General features: G+C 44.9%; 1 protein-coding gene across 2 annotated transcripts in view; it reads right to left on the reverse strand.

Annotated features, from left to right (window-relative positions):
- Positions 1 to 21,399, reverse strand: part of acaca (acetyl-CoA carboxylase alpha) — a 363,222-nt gene that overhangs the window by 319,824 nt on the left and 21,999 nt on the right. For both annotated transcript variants that reach the window (XM_072469570.1, XM_072469569.1), the window contains exons 3-9: positions 17,325 to 17,457; positions 16,148 to 16,286; positions 15,285 to 15,394; positions 14,988 to 15,069; positions 12,881 to 12,979; positions 9,443 to 9,549; positions 5,448 to 5,558 (exon numbers count right to left, since the gene is read on the reverse strand). In XM_072469570.1, the coding sequence (XP_072325671.1) occupies positions 5,448 to 5,558; positions 9,443 to 9,549; positions 12,881 to 12,979; positions 14,988 to 15,069; positions 15,285 to 15,394; positions 16,148 to 16,286; positions 17,325 to 17,457 (781 nt within the window). The remainder of the gene's footprint in view (positions 1 to 5,447; positions 5,559 to 9,442; positions 9,550 to 12,880; positions 12,980 to 14,987; positions 15,070 to 15,284; positions 15,395 to 16,147; positions 16,287 to 17,324; positions 17,458 to 21,399) is intronic.

A 21,399-nucleotide genomic window follows, 5' to 3' on the forward strand; every position in this document is an offset into this window, starting at 1 on the left:
TCTTGTATCCCTCCAATGCCCTGTCTGAACCTTGTTTCTTCAGCCTTACATAAGTCACCTTTTTTCTCTTAACAAGACATTCAACCTCTCCTGTCAACCATGGTTCCCTCACTCGACCATCTCTTCCCTGCCTGACAGGGACATACATATCAAGGACACGTAGCACCTGTTCCTTGAACAAGTTCCACATTTCACTTGTGTCCTTCCCTGCCAGCCTATGTTCCCAACTTATGCACTTCAATTCTTGTCTGACAACATCGTATTTACCCTTCCCCCAATTGTAAACCTTGCCCTGTTGCACGTACCTATCCCTCTCCATTACTAAAGTGAAAGTCACAGAATTGTGGTCACTATCTCCAAAATGCTCCCCCACTAACAAATCTATCACTTGCCCTGGCTCATTACCCAGTACTAAATCCAATATTGCCCCTCCTCTGGTCGGACAATCTACATACTGTGTTAGAAAAGCTTCCTGGGCACACTGCACAAACACCACCCCATCCAAACTATTTGATCTAAAGAGTTTCCACTCAATATTTGGGAAGTTAAAGTCGCCCATGACTACTACCCTATGACTTCTGCACCTTTCCAAAATCTGTTTCCCAATCTGTTCCTCCACATCTCTGCTACTATTGGGGGGCCTATAGAAAACTCCTAACAAGGTGACTGCTCCTTTCCTATTTCTGACTTCAACCCATACTACCTCAATAGGGTGATACTCCTCGAACTGCCTTTCTGCAGCTGTTATACTATCTCTAATTAATAATGCCACCCCCCCACCTCTTTTACCACCCTCCCTAATCTTATTGAAACATCTATAACCAGGGACCTCCAACAACCATTTCTGCCCCTCTTCTATCCAAGTTTCCGTGATGGCCACCACATCGTAGTCCCAAGTACCGATCCATGCCTTAAGTTCACCCACCTTATTCCTGATGCTTCTTGCGTTGAAGTATACACACTTCAACCCATCTCCGTGCCTGCAAGTACTCTCCTTTGTCAGTGTTCCCTTCCCCACTGCCTCTTTACATGCTTTGGCGTCCTGAATATCGGCTACCTTAGTTGCTGGACTACAAATCCGGTTCCCATTCCCCTGCCAAATTAGTTTAAACCCTCCCGAAGAGTACTAGCAAACCTCCCTCCCAGGATATTGGTGCCCCTCTGGTTCAGATGCAACCCGCCCTGCTTGTACAGGTCCCACCTTCCCCAGAATGCGCTCCAATTATCCAAATACCTGAAGCCCTCCCTCCTACACCATTCCTGCAGCCACGTGTTCAACTGCACTCTCTCCCTATTCCTAGCCTCGCTATCACGTGGCACCGGCAACAAACCAGAGATGACAACTCTGTCTGTCCTGGCTTTCAACTTCCAGCCTAACTCCCTAAACTTGTTTATTACCTCCACACCCCTTTTCCTACCTATGTCGTTGGTACCAATGTGCACCACGACTTCTGGCTGCTCACCCTCCCCCTTAAGGATCCTGAAGACACGATCCGAGACATCCCTGGCCCTGGCACCCGGGAGGCAACATACCTTCCGGGAGTCTCGCTCGCGACCACAGAATCTCCTATCTATTCCCCTAACCATTGAATCTCCTACAACTGTTGCTTTTCTATTCTCCCCCCTTCCCTTCTGAGCCCCAGAGCCAGACTCAGTGCCAGAGACCTGGCCGCTAGGGCCTTCCCCCGGTAGGTCATCCCCCCCAACAGCATCCAAAACGGTATACTTGTTTTGAAGGGGAACAGCCACGAGGGATCCCTGCACTGTCTGCCTGTTTGTTTTTTTTCCCCCCTGACTGTAACCCAGCTATTCTTGTCCTGTACCTTGGGTGTGGTTACCTCCCTGTAACTCTTCTCAATCACCCCCTCTGCCTCCCGGATGATCCGAAGTTCATCCAGCTTCAGCTCCAGTTCCCTAACACGGTCTTTGAGGAGCTGAAGTTGGGTGCACTTCCCGCAGGTATAGTCAGTGGGGACACCGGTGGTATCCCTCACCACCCACATCCTACAGGAGGAGCACGTAACTGGCCTAGCCTCCATCCCCTCTTACCTGACAGAATATAGCTGCTGTGTGGACTAACTAGATCTCCGCCCTCCGACTCTGCTCCCAGTCAGCTACACTTCCTGTAAACTCCTGGCTCTCTTCTCACTCTTTGCGGAAATGTCGGAAACAAAATGAAAGGAGCACCTTACTCCCTCCTCACCTAACTCCCTCGGTCACCAAACTCTCACTATCGCACTCAAAAAGCACCAAATTCAGCACTCCCTCGGTCACCAAACTCTCACTATCGCACTCAAAAAGCACCAAATTCAGCACTCCCTCGGTCACCAAACTCTCACTATCGCACTCAAAAAGCACCAAATTCAGCACTCCCTCGGTCACCAAACTCTCACTATCGCACTCAAAAAGCACCAAATTCAGCACTCAGTGCAAACAAAGTCTGCACTGTAGGGGATCACTTCTATACTGTGAATCTAGCCTCTGAAAAACTGGCCTAATCCAATTAACTAATTAACAAGCTCCAGCTGCAAGTGCCTAGAAGTAGAAGCCTGTTTCAAGCTGATTGAAAATTCACCTTCTTCTAAACCAAACAGCAACTTTTAAGTTAATTAACTAAATAAAAGAAAGACTAAACTTTAGATAAAAATGAAGCCTTATACTCCCTCGGTCACCAAACTCTCACTATCGCACTCAAAAAGCACCAAATTCAGCACTCAGTGAACAAAAGAAAAACTGTTTCTTCTACAAGAAAATGTCCCTAACTCCCCTGTAACCATCAATGCATGCCAACTCTGAAGTGTGCCAGTACATTTACTTTGAGCTAGTCTCAACAAATAATGATGCTGCACAAAGTGAAACCAATGTAATATGAAGTATTTACAAATGAAATTTAATTGGGACGGCAAGGTGGTGCAGTGGTTAGCACTGCTGCCTCATGGCGCCGAGGACCTGGGTTCGATCCCGACCCCGGGTCACTGTCTGTGTGGAGTTGCACATTGTCAGTGTCTGCGTGGGTCTCACCCCCATGACACAAAGATGTGCAGGGTAGGTGAGTTGGCCACAAATTGGAAAAAAAAAATTGGATACTCAATTTATTTTTAAAAAAAGAAATAGAATTTTGATTAACGCCCATGCCACTTTTGTACTCTCAGGGCTCATGTTTTTTTTTAAATATTTTTTTAATTCTACATTTTCACATTTTCCTTCAAACATTTACACCCCATCCACAAACAGTAAATGGTAACAAATACAAGGAGTATTACAAATGGTTAAAAAAAAGGAGTCCGGGGCCACCCATGGTCACCATTGACCTCTGGAGTCCACTTCCCCTCCCCCCTACACTCAATGCCATCCAACTTCGGAAAGAGTACCGTACATGATACCCAAGAGTTGTACACCCACCCACCCCCTCCTCCTTCCCCCCCCCCCCCCCCCCCCCCCCCCAAAGTCTCCAGCTCCTCCCGTCCACTGCCTCTTGTAAAACTCCTCATCCCAACCTCGGTTCCTTCCCCCCAACTTTCCACCCCGGCTAGACCACTCGGACCCTGTTCTGCCAGGCTCCGATGGCCGCAGCCCCTCCCCCCACCTCACTCCCGTTCACTGGCCAGATTAAACCAGCCAGTGTGGAGGCCCCCGCACGAGTCCCTTTCCCCCTTGCCCGGCCCTAGGAAAGCCCAGAGATCCCCTTTTAGCGCACACACCCCGCATATCCACCTACACCTCAAAGAGCCCTCATTTCGGGTGAAAGTTCCATCCCTTCCCTTGTCCAAATATATACAACATTGGCTCCTTTAGCCCCTACACCCGCACGCAGTGAAACAAAAAAGAAGAAAATGCAGTCATGAGGTTACATCGGCACATGGCCATTTCTCAATTTGTCAGTTCTGCCACAGTCCTTCTGCCTTCGCAAACTCCTCCGCTGCTTCCGCCGTTCCAAAATAAAAGTCCCTGAGCTTATAAGTCACCCTCAGCTTCGCTGGATATACAATGCCACACTGCACCTTGCTAATGTACAGTGCCTTCTTCACCCAGTTGAAGGCAGCCCGCCTCCTCGCCAGCTCCACCGTAAAGTCCTGGTATACACGTATACCAGCTCCAGCCCACTGCACCACCCGCTTCTGCTTGGCCCAGCTCAGGACCTTCTCCTTCACACTGTACCTACGGAAGCACAGATTCACTGCCCTTGGCGGCTCACTCGCCTTTGGTACAGGCCTCCAGGACCGATGAGCCCAATCCAGTTCATATCGGGAGGGATCCTCCCCCTCCCCCAATAGTTTTGCCAGCATCGCGGCAAAATACTCAGTCGGCTTCGGTCCTTCAACTCCTTCGGGCAGCCCCACAATCCTCAAATTCTGTCGCCTGGATCTGTTTTCCAGGTCTTCCATTTTTCCTCGCAGATCCTTGTTAATGTCCATCACCTTCTGCATCTCCTTCCCCATCGAGGCAAGTTGATTACCGTGCTGCAATAACATCTCCTCCACTTCCTTCAGCGCCTCCCCTTGCTCTCGCACCTCCGCCACTGTGCTCGCCACCGCCGTCATCACCGGGGAAATCGCCTCCTCCACCAGCGCACTCAAAACCTCTCTCATCTCCTTCCTCATTGTCTCCATGTATTTTGTAAACTGCCTTTCGAATTCCGCAGCCATCACCTTAGTTATTTCTTCAGCCGTAAGCAACGCGGCCTCCCCTGGTGCTCCAGCCTCCATTTCCTTTACTGACCCCGCGGTGACCTTTCCACTCCCCAACGGACTTTCAGCTGCTTTTTTCACAGCCATTTTTTTGCTGGTCTTCGACATTCCCCTCCTCTGTGCTGTCTCTTGACTTTTACTGCCTCAGGACTCATGTTAATGGCAATGTAGTTCGATAGGAAAGTTGTGGCCATGATATTGAGCATCCCTATTTGGCCATGAGTTTCTTCAGTTTTTTGGCTGTAGATGTAGCATTGACAGCATCAATGCAACTATTAAAAGCTTCTCTAATATGTTTTGCAAGCACACCATTGGCACTTAGAATTTTAACTATAATCACATGAGAAGCAGAAGAAAAAAAATAGAAGCGTGCGCAGTTCCGGTTACGTCCAGAGATGAAACACGCTGCTGACAAAATCCCGGCCTGGAATTTTACATGAATGAATTAACCAGGGTACTACCAGAACAAAGCAAATTCCAAAGTGTCTCAAAAAAGTGGGTTTAGATATTCAGTGAAATAGCTTGTCTCAACTCACAAAGAAACACAATGTCAATTTGAAGGAGATTCATGCCTTTCCGTCAGATATCTCTGCTCTCAGTAAATGCATCTTTTTAAGCCGGAGCAGGTGCTGCATCAGCACTTTAAAGATACTGCAGCTAATGGGAGTCAGAAGCCATATTACCAGCACATATTATCCAACAGACAAAATATTTCACCCCTTTTTATGTTCATCGTACTGCAACGTCTGAATCACCCACCTGTCTGAAAAGATTTGTAAAGTCCTCAGCAGTATTCACTTTCCTTATCCCTTTCCCACCTCCTCCTTCAGAGGCTTTGATCATCACTGGGTAGCCGATATCTTCTGCAGCCTGACACATGCGTTAAAACATACAAAGATTAAAGTTAAAAGTCCATGAAATATACCAGTCTAAAGCCACCCAATACACCGCACACAAATTCGGACCTGGTGAAATAATTGTTGGTAAATCGAGGAAAAGGTGAAGCAAATTTGCTGCAAAAGAGTTGCAGCATTCATTTCCCCTATCCCCAGTGCCAATCTAGTATCAAGCATGGAGTTCTGTCTAGTCCAGTACCTGGACAAACAAATCACTATTGGAAGACATTTAAGACCCAAATACTCAGGATTTACTTCTGCCATCGATAAGAGTGAGAACCTGAGAACTGCTTTACGGAATGAAATGTTTATGTCGCTCACGGTTCTGGGGAAGCATCAGGAAATTTAAATTCAACAAACAGCACCGCACATTAATATGGGTTTATCTTCAGCATCTGTAATTGGGCAAGGGGGGGGGGGGCAGAGTCAGGGAGAGCACTGAAAACTGGAAGGATATTTTGAAATCAGCCCCAAAAATAAAGTCCTTTAAAACCAGCAATTTCCTTTTGGGTGTTCAAGCCACTGCCAAAGTCAGAAATTTCAACGAGCCTCGATTCTGTTAAGGTGCAGTAATGGCAGCACGGTAGCATTGTGGATAGCACCATTGCTTCACAGCTCCAGGGTCCCAGGTTCGATTCAGGCTTGGGTCACTGTCTGTGCGGAGTCTGCACATCCTCCCCGTGTGTGCGTGGGTTTCCTCCAGGTGCTCCGGTTTCCTCCCACAGTCCAAAGATGTGCAGGTTAGGTGGATTGGCCATGCTAAATTGCCCTTAGTGTCCAAAATTGCCCTTAGTGTTGGGTGGGGTTACTGGGTTATGGGGATAGGGTGGAGGTGTTGACCTTGTGTAGGGTGCTCTTTCCAAGAGCCAGTGCAGACTCGATGGGCCGAATGATTCTATGATAATCTATGATAATGCCTGTATCTTGCTTAGGAGCTGAAAGGAGCAGGAAAATTCAATGGGCGACAATTCTGCTGGTCCTGGTTCAATGCACACCAGGCTTCTGTGCATGCCCAGCATGCTCCTGCAGGAACTCCTTCAGTGGAATTCTCCGTCAGCGGGATCTTCCGGTCCGCCGGCAAAGCACGCATGCCCCCGGGTTTAGCAACAGCGACCCCATTGGCCAGCTGCGCAGAATCCCACTCCCTGGTTTTCATTTTTGGACTAGCACGCTGGCATTACAGGCCCATTTCCCAGCCTCAGGTGCACTAGTGGCACCAAGTTAGCTCAAGAGTTTTCGCGTATAGATTAAACCAGTCAGGGTGAAATGCCACCCATATCTCTTAGATTTGTATTATTTAGTACCTGTCCATGGCTGTGATGTCCTTCCTCATAGTAAAGCCAATTATTTACACTAGAAAAATAATGAGGTCCATCCAACAGTGATCCCTAGTTCTAGGTGATCTGACAAGATCACACCCTCTACAAATCCACCCTGTCAAGACTCCTCAGAAAGGATACAATAAGAAGGAATCCAGAGTTAGTCAGAGGGTCAATACTGGGATGACATTGATGTAGGTAGACTGGAATCAGCATGGTGCATCGATTAATTGTCATCCAAACTTGGAGATCGGGAGTCCAGGCAAGCAAAGTCCAGAAGTTACTTGATAGTTTGCGTACGAGAAGATGCACTGATAGAGATACTTCCTATGCAAAATTGATTGGAGGGTAGAAAAGGACACACAAGTGCTCATGCTCAATTCCTTTCAGTTGCTGAATTCTTCGCAGCCTCATCACAAAGGATTCTATTCTATGAATCTATGATGGGGAGGTGCTGGGAAGAGGAACAGGCATTCCCAGACTGCTTGGGAGCTCTGCTCCGACTGGTTCAGAATGGCTTTGGCAAAGACCTGGCAGCAGATACCCGACTACGGCCCAGGGAATGAAAAGTATATCAAAATAAAGATTTTGTCATCACAGAGCTGACTCATGCTCTGTCTGTTTTGAGTCTATTGAGTATAATGTGGGAAAATGTGAACTTGCTCACGTCGGCAGGAATAGAAAAGCTGTATGTTATTTAAATGGAGAGGTTGCAGAACTCTGAGCAAAAAGGGATCTGGGCATCTCACAAAAGGGTAGTACACATGTACAGCAAGTGAAGTGTTGTTTACTGCAAGGGGAATGGAATATAAAAGTCGGGAAGTTTTGCTAAGTTGCACTGAGTTGGTGCGGCCACTTTTGGAATACAATTTTGAACATAGAACATAACAGCGCAGTACAGGCCCTTCGGCCCTCGATGTTGCGCCGACCTGTGAAACCACTCTAAAGCCCATCTACACTATTCCCTTTTTTGGTCTCCTTAAAGAAAATATAAATGCCTTAGCAGTTCAGAGAAGGTTCACTCAACGGGTAATTGGGCTGGGGGTGGGAGGTGAATCTTATGAGGAAAGATTGAACAGGCTGGGCCTGTGTCCATTGAAGTTCAGAAAAATGAGGGGTGATCTTATTCAAACACAAGAGCCTGAGGGTACTTAACTAGGTGGATGCATAAAGGTCCCCCCGTGTGGGAGAGACTAGAACCAGGGAACACAGTTTAAAAAGAATTTGTCTCCCATTAAAATGGAGATGAGGATTAGTCTTTGTTCCCCAGAGAGTGGTGGAGGTGGGGTCATTGATTTTTTTAAGTACCCAAATCTTTTTCTTTCCAATTAAGGGGCAATTTAGCATGGCCAATCCACCGAGCTTGCACGTCTTTGGATTGTGGGGATGAGGCCCACACAGACACAGGGAGAATGTGCCAACTCCGCACGGACAGTGACCCGGGGCCGGGATTGAACCCAGGTCCTCAGCGCCATGAGGCAGCAGTGCTAATCACTACGCCACTGTGCAGCCCCATTGAATATTTAAGGCAAAAATACATAGAACATAGAATTTACAGTGCAGAAAGGGGCCATTCGGCCCAGCGAGTCTGCACCAACCCTTGGAAAGACCACCCCACCTAAGCATACAAGCTCTACCCCATCCCAGTAAACCCTCCTAATCTTTTAGGACACCAAGGGCAATTTAGCATGGCCAATCCACCTAACGTGCACATCTTTGGACTGTGGGAGGAAACCGGAACACCCGGAGGAAACCCACGCAGGCACGGGGAAAATGTGCAGACTCCGCACAGACAGTGATCCAAGCCGGGAATCGCACCTGGGACCCTGGAGCTCTGAAGCCACAGTGGTAACCACTGTGCTACCGTGCCGCCCAATAGATATGATTTCTTGACTCAAGTGAGTCGGCTGGAATGTGGAATTGAGGCCACAATCGGATTGGCATTGATCTCACGGAATGGTGGAGAAGGCTCAAGGGACCGAATGGCCTACTCCTGCTCTGATTCATATGTTTGTATGTTCCACCAGGAAGCAATTCTCACTCAACAAGAATGTTCCCAAATGGTGGCTGTTTATCAGGAATTTTCAAAGGATTCAAACATTCAGCATTGATTGAAGCTTTAAGTGAGACTATCCCTCGCTGCTGGTGCTGTGAAATTCTGGTGCCATACGACATAAAAGCAGGATAGAAATCAGCAAGCAATTGCAATTCAAACCAACCTTTACAGGCCTTTTTACTCGTGGTTCCAGGGACAGAATCTACATACTGCCTCCACCAATTCTCCCCAGTGGTCTCGGGTGGGGATGAGAGATTTCACAGAAATAATGCTGTTTGTGGATCTGTATAGTGTACAAAATGCTGCCCTGTTTACCTTGTGGCCGTGACTGCACTTCAGAAGTATTTTACTGGTTGGGAACTGCTTTGGGACACTCTGAAAGCATGATGCAGAACTAACACAAATGCAAGTTCTTGCTTCTTCACTTATTACCAGACTACAAAGGCAGTGGATGAACATGTAAAGGACTGCTTTCCCCCTCACCTTCATACCGCTCTCCACATCCACAATGCAGCCTTTCTCATACAGCTCAGCTGGAACGCTCACAATTAATTTCCACGGTTCAGTTTCTGTCCATTCAACGGTCAGCCCTAAAAATAAAAGTTAGCCAACTTAATTGCACTTTAATATATCAAGAAAATACACAATTTGGATCTGGTTATGGGTTAGGGTTGGGAGAAGCGAGAACAGAGCTAGATAACGATAATGGCTTATTGTGACAAGTAGGCTTCAATGAAGTTACTGTCAAAAGCCCCTAGTCGCCACATTCCGGCGCCTGTTCGGGGAGACTGGTACGGGAATTGAACCGTGCTGCTGGCCTGCCTTGGTCTGCTTTCAAAGCCAGCGATTTAGCCCTGTGCTAAACCAGCCCCCTCGAGAGGAATTGGGTAGGGAATACCAGAGAAATACACAGTCTTCTAATCAGCTGGCATTAACAGCTTTCACTTGACATGGAAAACCATTGCGGATGTGTTCTTCTAATATAACAGTGGAGCAACAACATGTAGGGCTAATTGGCGAAAATAGACGTTTGATGGCCCTCTCTGCCGAGCTTCCCACCCACATCCCACTGATGGGAGATGGCAGGTGGGAGTTGAATAGAGAGGCAATCGGAGATGGAGTCTGTACCAGGCCACACAAGTCCCTCTTGGCAGTCAGTTCAGAGCAGCATTGGAACAGCACCCAGGCTGCTTCAAACCCTCATGCGTGGCATAATGGGAATCACGGAGTAGAAAATAAATCGGGTGGGCGTGGCAGTGGAAGATACAGGAGACAAATAATCAACTTAAAACTCAAGTGGATCCCATTATAAATGAATGGATTTTACACATACATTCTACATTTCAGAGTATAGGAGTGGTTTCTAAGTCTGTACATGAGGCTTAAATTTCTTTGTCCCCTTTGCCTCACACATTTAATCCTCAATTCCTTTTTTTACACTTAGTTTTACTCTTGAACTGCAAGAACATCCGGTCACTGCCACTTGAACAAATCCTCAGCAGTCATCTTTCATCAAAGTTCATTTTTTGAATTCCCACCCGCAAACCGTGCGTGCAAAGAAAAAACTGCAGCATTATTCCAGAGGATCTATTCAATGTTCTAGAATCAGAGTAGCTTCACTGGAGGAAATGAATGCCTTTTCAAACTTTACTCCCAGTAGCCCTGCAGAGCTGGCAGTGGCTGAGTGATATTGTCAACGGACTGGTAATCCAGAGACCCAGGGTAATGGGGACCTTGGTTCAAATCCCAACAGGGCAGGATGATGAAATTTGAATTCAATAGAAATACGGAATTGAAAGTCTAATGATGAGTATGGAACCATTGATAATCATCATAAAAACCCATCGACCCTTTAGGAGAGGAAATCTGCCATTCCTACTTGGTCTGGACTTCATGTGACTTCAGACCTACAGCAATATGGTTGATTCTTTAACTGTCCTCTGAAATGGCCTAGCATGTTTAAGGACAATTAGGGATGGAAGGCCCGGCCAGCAACACCCACATCCCATGAAAGAAATAAGAAAAAAGTTACCATAATGGCAGTTGTTCATAAAAACTCAACTAGCATTTTCTTTAAAGTTTTAATTTCAGTTGCCATCATTTAGTCTCCTTTTTTTATTTAAAGCACCCACACCCCTCATGTACCTCACTGAAGTAAGGACAGATAATAAATGTTGGTAGACTACCTGACTGCAGAGGGCACGACAAACAGGTTCAATCATGTCCTCACACAACACCCACACCATAAATGGGAGGAACCCAAGGTACACGCTACTTAGCCTGGATACATTAAGGCCAATGTAGAGATTCAACTGCTGCCTCATCTTTACAAGATTATTCATATAGATCAGAAATTGAGCCTGTCATCTTGAAATGAAAAATGAAATGAAATGAAAATCGCTTATTGTCACAAGTAGGCTTCAAATGAAGTTACTGTGAAAAGCCCATAGTCGCCACATTCCAGCGCTGGTACGGGAATTGAACCGTGCTGCTAGCCTGCCTTATCTGCTTTAAAAGCCAGCTCTTTAGCCCTGTGCTAAACCAGCCCCTAACCATCTTCTGGTTAGTGTTATGATCCCAGTTTATGCTACCACTGTACAGTCAGGTCCCAGAATGGAACTTGGCTCAACAAATCCTAACTTTTATTTTCTGTTGAAATGTGGATGAACACAGTCACTGATTAACAATTAACAAAAAAAGAGTAGAGCATTTATTAAACATGAAAAGATCAACTATGATAGACTATGCCTTCACTCCAGCTATTTCTTTACAGGTATATACAGATCTTTAAGGATAACACAAGTTACAAAATCTATCTTACTCACTAATGCTCTAAGCACACAGTCTTTGTAAACCAATAAGCAAAATGTGGTCAGACACCCCACACTTTGAAACTAAGTGGCAGACACCACCCAAAACAACTTATGTGGATTTATCATCAAATCCTGCCTGTAGCAGAGTGAACCAACTGGTCTCAATGAAACCCCGACTTCCACACAAAGGTCTCCAAACTCCGCCCTCAAAAAACGCACTGCTTTGAATATTCATTCTGATGCCTCCACTACGAATCCGCAACCAGGATTTCACTCTCTCCTTTCAGTATTCCTCTACCCTGGATTGCCACGTGAATTTAAGCTTCCACACAGGTACCCAGCAACTTCCTACAGAACACTACTGCTTCACAGGCTGTGTTAAGATATTACCAACCTTAGGATTGGATACCTCGTTTTTAAACTAGCTAACTTCTCCAGGTCTGCACCGTGCAGCTCTCTCCTTAACTTGGAGACTCACTCTGCCCCTAACTTCAGTGAACAGTAATTTGTTCAGCTTACAGTCTTGTCCCTTTAACATCAGTCTGTGTGGGACTTTTTAGCTTCTGGGACTTGCTTTCTGCCCCTTTCCCTATTGTCCTGCCTGGACTGGCGGTTACTTTGAGAGCTGCTTTCTTCTCAGATGCCTGGTTCCATCTGAACTCAAATACTTCTACTTTTCAGTGTGGGCTTCTGGTTGCTAAGCAACAACTTAGTGTTTTTTTTTTACGGCTGTAATTGCTTTTATGTCAAAAGCCCTTAATTACAATGCATGCAAAGTTTAAAGTGAAACTAAAACCTATAAACAGGCAGGCATCTTTATTTAATATGAAGCTAAACTAAAGTTTTAACCTTTTTCTTAGCACACAATTACAGAAAAGCAAATTAAACTGAAACTTAAACTTATACCTAATATCCACAGATATAACTTAAAACTATTGCCCAACATCTGCATGACTTCAGTCAAAATACAGGCTCGACAATCAAACACCTATCATAAATTGATTTGCCACTGAAGTCTATTGTTCCCCAATCTTTCACAATAACAAAGATTCCCCATCGAAGTTAAAGTCAGGAAAACATTGCTTGTTTACTGAGATCATGGTCTTACCACTGCCACTCCAGGGAAGAGTGGGGATTCCTGCAGTCTGTGCTACAATAGATGAGGCAATTTTATCACCCAGTGCCCACATAGCTAGACTTGGAGGACCTGAAGAGGAGAAAAAGTACATTGAACAAATTATACAGCATCAGAAAATAATTAAGTGATATCACCAAAGAGCCCCTTTACTCAAGTGATAACCTCACAGCAGCAAAGTGCATTAAAGGCTATTGATGTCAAATGAAAGGTGTGCTAGACTTTATACTGATTACAGTAGGGGCTAAGGGAAGTGCAAGTAATATCATATTGTATGAAAGAGCACTGTAGTGGCACAGTGGTTAACACTGCTGCCTCATGGCGCTGAGGACCCGGATTTGATTCCGGCCCTGGGTCACTGTTCGTGTGGAGTTTGCATATTCTCCCAGTGTCTGCGTGGGTTTCATCCCCACAACCCAAAGATGTGCAGGATAGGTGGATTGGCTACGCTAAACTTCCCCTTAATTGGAAAAAAAAAAAGAATTGGGTACTCTAAATTTTGTAAAAAAGCACTTTAGACCAAACTTGCTTTCTGCGGTTGACTAGTGATAGAGCCAAAGGCAACACCAGGTGTATCAAACTTCTATAGTGAGAGCTACAGAAATATACCTTTTATTTAGGAGTACTAAGACATTAATTTAATGTTGTACTGATGCCCAGTCTCACTAGCAAGATCAACTGAAACTAAGATATGTGGTCAAGCATGGGCAATTAAAACGTAAAGAAAGCATTTTACACCTAGCTCATGTCTGAAAGCATTTCACAGCCAATGACAAGCTTCTTGAAGCATAGAGCATCACTGTTGTAATGTCGGAAATATGGCAGCCAACATGCACACAGCAATATGATAATGACCAGATAAATTGGTTTCTGCGATGTTGATTGAAGGGTGAATATTGATCAGGATACTGGGGATGAATTCCCTGGCTTCTTCCGAATCATGTCATGGGATCTTTTACATCCACTCGAGCAAGCAGATGGGACCTCCGTTTAACCTCTCATCTGAAAGAAGGCATCTCCAACAGTGCTGCACTCCATCAATACTGCACTGGGTGTCAGCCTTGATTTTTGTGCTCTAGTCCTGATGTGTGGCATCAACTTAGCCATGAATGCCAGTTGTAACACTTGTATAATAAAAGCAAAACATTGCAAATGCTGGCAATCTGAAATAAAAACGGAAAATGCTGCAAAAACTCAAGCAGGTCTGACAGCATCCGTTGCGAGAGAAACTGAATTATCGTTTCAAGTCCATCTGACTTTTCTCCGGAACTGGGCAGAAGTAGAAATGTGTTGGGTTTTATGCTGTAGAAAGAGGGGCGGAGGGGCAGTTGGGGCAAAAGAGGAGGTCAGAGGTTCGAGAACAAGGGAAATTAAATGACTAAGATGTCACGGAACACAAAACAAATGTCTCGATTTTGCGCCAGGGCTCGCCACATTGCCGTCTCCGTTAGGCCCCACCATCGTGATGGCGTGAGCCACGCCAGGAGAATTCCTCGGCACAGAGTGCTGCAAAATGTGCCAAGGAAAGCCAGCTGTGCAGTTTGCAAACTGCATGCCAGTTTTCTCGCCTCAGCTGGTACTCTGGGAAAATAACGGAACATTCTGGCACATGGGTGGAGTAATGTTGATATTAAATATTAAAGAAAGAATTAAAGACTCAAAAGTTAGAACACTCTCACTTCTGAATCAGAAATTTGCAGGTTCATGTTCCACTCCTTTATGTAATACAAGTTGCCATTTCAGTAAGGACAGTGAGCTCCACTGTTGGAGGTGCCATCTTTTAGATTAAATCATAATCCAAGCTCCTTTTTGAGTGGACACATAAAAAATACCATGGTACTTTCTTGAAAAAGAGCAGACAGACTTGTTGTCCTGCCAACTTTCATCCCTCAACCAAAACAGGTTAACTGGTCATTTACAGTTGTAGGATTTTCTCTGCAAATTTGCTGCCATATTTACCTGCAAATAACATTGGCTGTAAAACACTTGACATGCTGAGGACTCGAGATGCTGTACAAGAGCAATGTCCCTTAACCGGAGACGGAGTGTGTTCCACTTGGTCAGAACAAACATTTCTTACCCATGAAAGCAATGCCATGTTTGTGAAGTAGTTCCGGTAGTTTGGGATTTTCAGAGGCATGGCCCCAGCCTGCCCATACCGCCTGAAAATGGAAGAGATATCACACATCTATATACATTCTTTTTACATGATTGACTATAAACTTTTTATAAAGCAAAGTACCAAGGTGGAAACAACTGGAGCTGCAGGGTTAAACCCAATGACAGACCAACACACAGCCTACACTTGTGGCTGACCTTATTACAGGTTTGTCAGTTTTCAACAGAGTAACAAGAAGCGTAATTTTTCTAACAGTACCTGGACTGGGATCCGCTTTGCTATGTCCAGTATCAGCTCAACATTTGCATAGTTATTATTATTTGGACCTCCAGGTACTGGAACATAGTGGTCTGCCATTTTAATGTATTCTGCAAAGCAAAAGTAACATTTCAGACCACAAGCTGTCATTGGTGGTAACATTAAAGATAAGAGGCACACAGTCACGATCTGAATTCACAAGATGATATCGCTGCCAAAAGAACAGTACTGGATAAGGGATGTGGCCTAAAGGTAATGTGAACAACAACAGAGTCTTTTTAAAAGGATTGTTGATTGGTTTCTTATTTTTGCAGCACTTAACCGTGCATGACTTCTGAGACCGGCAGCAGCCTGCCATCCTGGTCATTATATTCTGAACTGACTAACCACTCCTCTCCCCACCTATCCGCAATTACTTCCCCTTTCCTCGGACTCTGGTTAGGTGTAAAGTTGTATGGGCACCATTCCGTTGTCGATTTCCCAACTGGCCATTCATTGTGTGAGAGCCAAAGCAGTGAAGCTCACTAACTTACACATGCACATTTTATTCCAACAGAGGTTAACTAAATAGCAGGCAGGAGTAGAATCCCAAGATGATATTGTTGAAATGTAGAGTTGATGAAAATAAAGTGGGAGGAGGCTTGTGTGAAAGATCAACACAGACCTGTTGGCCAAATGACCTACACCTGCGCTACGAATTCTCTTTTATTTTTATTTTCCCTATCCAACTCCATTAACAATTTCATTTAGAAATTTTATAGAATCAGCACAGACAAGGAATTAAACCTGATGTCTCATCTGTATAGGACAATCTATTACGCTAACTGTCATATAAATGTAGGTTTTTGTTGTAGATGACTGACCTGCATTAGCTTTCAAGTCTTCTGGAGTTACCATGACAACAAAGCGAATTGCACGCTCATTCCTGAACATTTCATAAGACCAGCGTCGTATGGACCTCATGCACTTCACTGCTGCAATCCCATTGTTGGCAATCAGAACCTGTTGGACAAAACAGTAAAGAAAGTTATCTAGCTGGGAGGCACGGTGGCACAGTGGTTAGCACTGCTGCCTCACAGCGCTGAGGACCTGGATTCGATCCTGCCCACGGGTCACTGTCCATGTGGAGTTTGCACATTCTTCCTGTGTTGGCATGGGTTTCACCCCACAACCCAAAAATGTGCAGGTTAGGTGGATTGTCCACGCTGAATTGCAAAAAAAGAATTGGGTATTCCAAATTTAATTTTTTTAAAAAGAGGTTATTTACGTATTATCACTTCTCGCTGCAAACAGGAGACTACGAGTGTGAGAAAGAATGAGTTGCAGGGGCTTAATAGCCTTTTGCATTCTACTTGCCCTTAAGTCACCATCCAACCACTTTAATTTCTAAAACATCCATCTTTAAAACATCTGTTCAGAGCAGGCACTGCTTCCTTCTCATTGATCAGGTTAACACAATGGATGAGCAACCATAGCAAAGAATAGAACCATAAAATGATTGCAGCACAGAAGACGGCCATTCAGCCCGTCGAGTCCATTCCAGCTTTTGGCACGTGCAATTTAGATAGCTCCACTCTCAGGTCCTCAGCCTGCAGCCCTGCATTATTTTTTCTTCAGATAAATTATCCAATTCCCTTTTGAGAGCCATAGCCCAATGTGCCTCCAACAGCCTTTCAGGCAGCGCATCCCAATTCCTAACTTATGTCATCTTTCGCTCTTTTGCCAATCATTTAAAATCCGTATCCCCCAATTTCTTGACCCCTCTGCTAATGGGAACAGTTTTTGTCTCACTAATCTGTCGAGAGCACTCATGACTCTGACCACCCCTTGTCTCAGCTTCCTCTTCTCTAGCTCCTCCAGTCTATCGAGGGAACTGAAGTCCCTCATTTCTGAAATAATTCTCCTGCATCTTTTCGGCACCCTCCTTAAAGCCTTTGCATTCTTCTCAAGCGTGAAGGACCCAGATTTGGGCCCAATACTCGGGGGGGGGGGGGGAAACAAGCCCACCTCTTCCAGCTAAGGTGAAATATATTTGCTTACCTTTTCAATAACTTTATTGCCTCCAAAACGAGTTACAAACTCAGCTGGTGATGCAACAGTGAAATCTCTCTGCAGCTCAAACTTCTTCCTGTCCCTTCCTTGTCTCATCAAGTGCAGTCCTGACATGCTTGGCCTGCGTAGAAAAGGAACAATTTTCAGTTGATTGGTTGGCACTGTTCAGCTAATGCAGCTGAGACTAACTTTCGTTTGAAAGAAGCTGGCAAGCGTTTGTGAAAAAAAAAAATTAAATCAAGGTCTGAAAAAGGGGGCTGGAAGTGATAGCTCCAGCTGAGATGGTTGCACTGGCACCAGAATGGGCGTGATGTGTTTCGAAGAGCCTTATATATCTGATAGGTGAGGCTTCTGCTGAAAGTGCATTTGTGGACATTGAGCTGTAAGATGGCCCCAGGTGAAGCAGCATGTCAACTCACCATCAAGACTCGCGTGTGAATAGTGGTTACTTTGAGTGGGTGCTTCTGTGCCAGCAAGACATCAGCAACTACAGCACTCAGGAGGATGAGGAAATATTACCGGATCGATGGCTTGGCACCCAGATAGCGACAAGTCAATAATGCAGTGATAAACAAAAAACAAGTGGTTTGAGAATATTTCTTAAATAAACGACAGTGCAACTCAATTCCATCTTGCTTCATCTGTATATAATTGGGTTGGCTGGATTCCCCAGGACTAAGACTTTGAGCCTTTGCTTCATTCAATCACTCTGTAAATAGTCGTTCTGCAAAACGTCTACACAAAATGCAACAAAAAGCAATTTTACAGATTACCATCTTGGTAAGAAATCAATTTGAAAAGTACAAAGAAAAATATTGGTTCAAACAGGATTTTCCTTGCAACAGTTACTGTGCTTTTGCAAATATTGAAATTGTGACAAATATTTCCTTCCCTGAAGATTTCCTCTCCTAAAGTTCATGCTGCTGTGGAGCCCGCCAGGGCCTCACTCAGGTTATCACTCTGAATGTAATAGCCTGTGAATGCAATAGCATGGACAATGACTAGACACAAATAAAATGCTGGGAAAACTCAGAAGTTCTGGCAGTATCCATGGAGAGAGAAGCAGAGTTTAAAAGGTTTCAAGTCGATATGACTCTTCTTCTGAAGTATTTTCTGGGGGGGGTTTTCAGATTTCCTGCATCTGCAGAATGTTGCTTTTATTTAATTACTGAATCGACATGTGTTGTTCAAATGAGAATGCATCATGACTGAGCCCAATTGAGAGTACCCCACACACGTGTTTTCCAGGTCAGTCTCTATTTAACCAAACAGGGCCTTTGCTGCTAGGTGACTGTAGTCCTTGGAAAAAAAAAATAAGGGATCAATTGAAAAAAAAGAGCTGCACACATTGGAATAAAGACACTGACTCGCCGCTTCATGCCAATGTGGCCAACTTCATCACCCAGTATGGCATTGCGAAACAGAAAAGAGCCAAATACTACCACTGCTCGTGTTACGTTAGCTGATCTTAAATCAGTGTTGCAGCAAGGGTGCCGTAATTAACTCAAATAACTCAAGGTAAGAAGAGGGATAATAAATCAGTGAAGATTGCCATTCCAAATTGCCACTCCGTGATCTTGACTGGCAAGTGCCTGCTCGGCAGACATCATATCGACAGGAATATTAGTCTCAACTGGGCTGCCTTCTGCAGTCAAATAGTCTGCTGACATTTCCTTCCTGGGCTCTTACATGTAGTAAGGCCATTTGATCAAGATCCCAAAAGGAGACCAGTGTCATCAGGAGAGGAGCGGAGAAAGGTGCATTTAAAAAAAAAAACACATTACTGATCAATTGAGAAACAACTGATTGATCGGGAGGCACTGCACCCTTGGTACTTTGTTAACTGTAGACTGGGTGCTGCAGAGATCGAACATACTGGGGACACAGCCCCACTTACTGGTAAACTTAAACTGGCAGTAATAGCCACACAATCTCCTACTAGAATTAGGACTTCATTCATTAGGCAACAGGCAGACTTGCACTTCACATTTTTATTTCACAACATACCTCCTACTAACCTCCGCAGCAAGTAGTACATCATTCTCTGGCTCTCATCTCCAGTATCCTCCATGATTAGTGAGGGTCCCACTCAGCAGGAAAATCGTGCAGGTTTTACTGGTTGTAGTTCGACATTCTGCAGTGATTATCTTCTTGCCGAGAGAGCCCTCTTGCACTGAATGTATGCCTGGACAAGCAGTCCTATCTCAACAAGCAATGCATATCCTCTGGCTCTCATTCATACTCGTACTCACACAGGAATTAGCTACCACTGAGCATGATGACGCAGTCTTTTGCAGCCTGATCAGAGCGGAGTGAGGCTGTTGATGCTGAAATGAATTATATAGCACTGACAAAAAATGTCACGGTGCTCACATTTAAAAGACCCACTCCTCCCAGACCCTCACCCCTGCAACAAAAAAATAAAACAATGCACACATTAAATGTGTGCAAACCAACTGTCAAGCTATACTGGAGACTTACTTTATGCTATTACAAATTCCCCACCCTCAAGCAGGTCCCTGGATTTGTCCCAGTTTAAAACAGTACAAACCAGCAAGTGGGTCAGACTAGTCATTTCTCTGGATGGAATAGACAGGGGAAATAAAGTATTACACTGCAGGAATAACAGTAAGGAAGTGGAGGAGAGCATTGCATTCTAAACTTATGGTACAACAGCTTCAACTTGAACATGTACTTCATTTCTTTAATGAGAGAAAAGATTTTAAAATCTTAAAATTTTAAAAATTATAAAGATTTTAGAAAGTTTTAAAGGGCAGCACGGTAGCATAGTGGTTAGCACAGTTGCATCACAGCTCCAGGGTCCCAGGTTCGATTCCCGGCTGGGTCACTGTCTGTGCAGAGCCTGCACATTCTCCCCGTGTCTGCGTGGTTTTCCTCCAGGGGCTCCAGTTTCCTCCCACAGTCCAAAGATATGCAGGTTAGGTGGATTGGCCATGCTAAATTGCCCTTAGTATCCAAAAAGGTTAAGTTGGGCTTACGGGGATAGGGTAGGTACGTGGTCTTGAGTAGGGTGCTCTTTGTAAGAGCCGGTGCAGACTCGATGGGCCAAATGGCCTCCTTCTGCACTGCAAATTCTGATTCTATAAAATGCTTCCGAGAAGAAACGCAATGGATGCTGAACAATTGTGGGGGAGTTAGGAGAATGACTGACAGCTTAATGGGATGCATGGATTTTTAGAAGAGGTTAGAAGGCAAGGAGAGTGCGGGGCTCAAGTGAGAGTTCAAGAATTGGGTTGCCCTGGCTGAAGACTCTGCCCAAAAATGAAGAGCAAGATTGCACAGGGGTTCCGAGTCACAGGACAGAGGACAGGAATCTAGAGAATGATGCAGACTGTTTCTATGAAGGTAAGGATTGGACGTCAATGAACATCAATGAGGAAAGCCCCAAAAGAGAGATTTGGGGGCTTAGCACAGGACAAAGATGTGGGCAGCAAGCCCGCTCATGCCCAAAAGCTGATATTCACACAGAGGTTAGCACTGCGTCACAGAGGTTAGCACTGCTGCCTCACAGCGCCGAGGTCCCAGGTTCGAACCCGGCTCTGGGTCACTGTCTGTGTGGAGTTTGCACATTCTCCCCGTGTTTGCGTGGGTTTCGCCCACACAACCCAAAGATGTGCAGGCTAGGTGAATTGGCCACGCTAAATTGCCCCTTAATTGGAAAAAAATAATTGGATACTCTTAAATTTTTTTTTTTTTTTTTTAAAACTGTAAAGTCGTAGGAACTGGAGAAACAGCACAAACAGGGCTCCACTAAGCTCAAACTCTCACCTCCCATCCAATATAGACACTTACCATATCCACCACCATAGGTCCTTTTCTTGCAGTACAGCATTAGCCTGGTCAAGAGTGTTACAATTCCATTTGATGTTGTAACTGGACAGGAAGATGCTACAATGGAACCCTAGCTCAAAACACCATGACTTGTATTTTATTTTTATAAAACGTGAACAGAGATTCATCGGACCGCTAATTTATTTTGGCAACAAGGATAAAACGTTTATTAAACATGGAAAATTTGGATTATGATGTACGCCCATCAGAT

This window comes from Scyliorhinus torazame, chromosome 12 (assembly GCF_047496885.1).
Source record: "Scyliorhinus torazame isolate Kashiwa2021f chromosome 12, sScyTor2.1, whole genome shotgun sequence".
Lineage (NCBI taxonomy): Eukaryota > Metazoa > Chordata > Chondrichthyes > Carcharhiniformes > Scyliorhinidae > Scyliorhinus > Scyliorhinus torazame.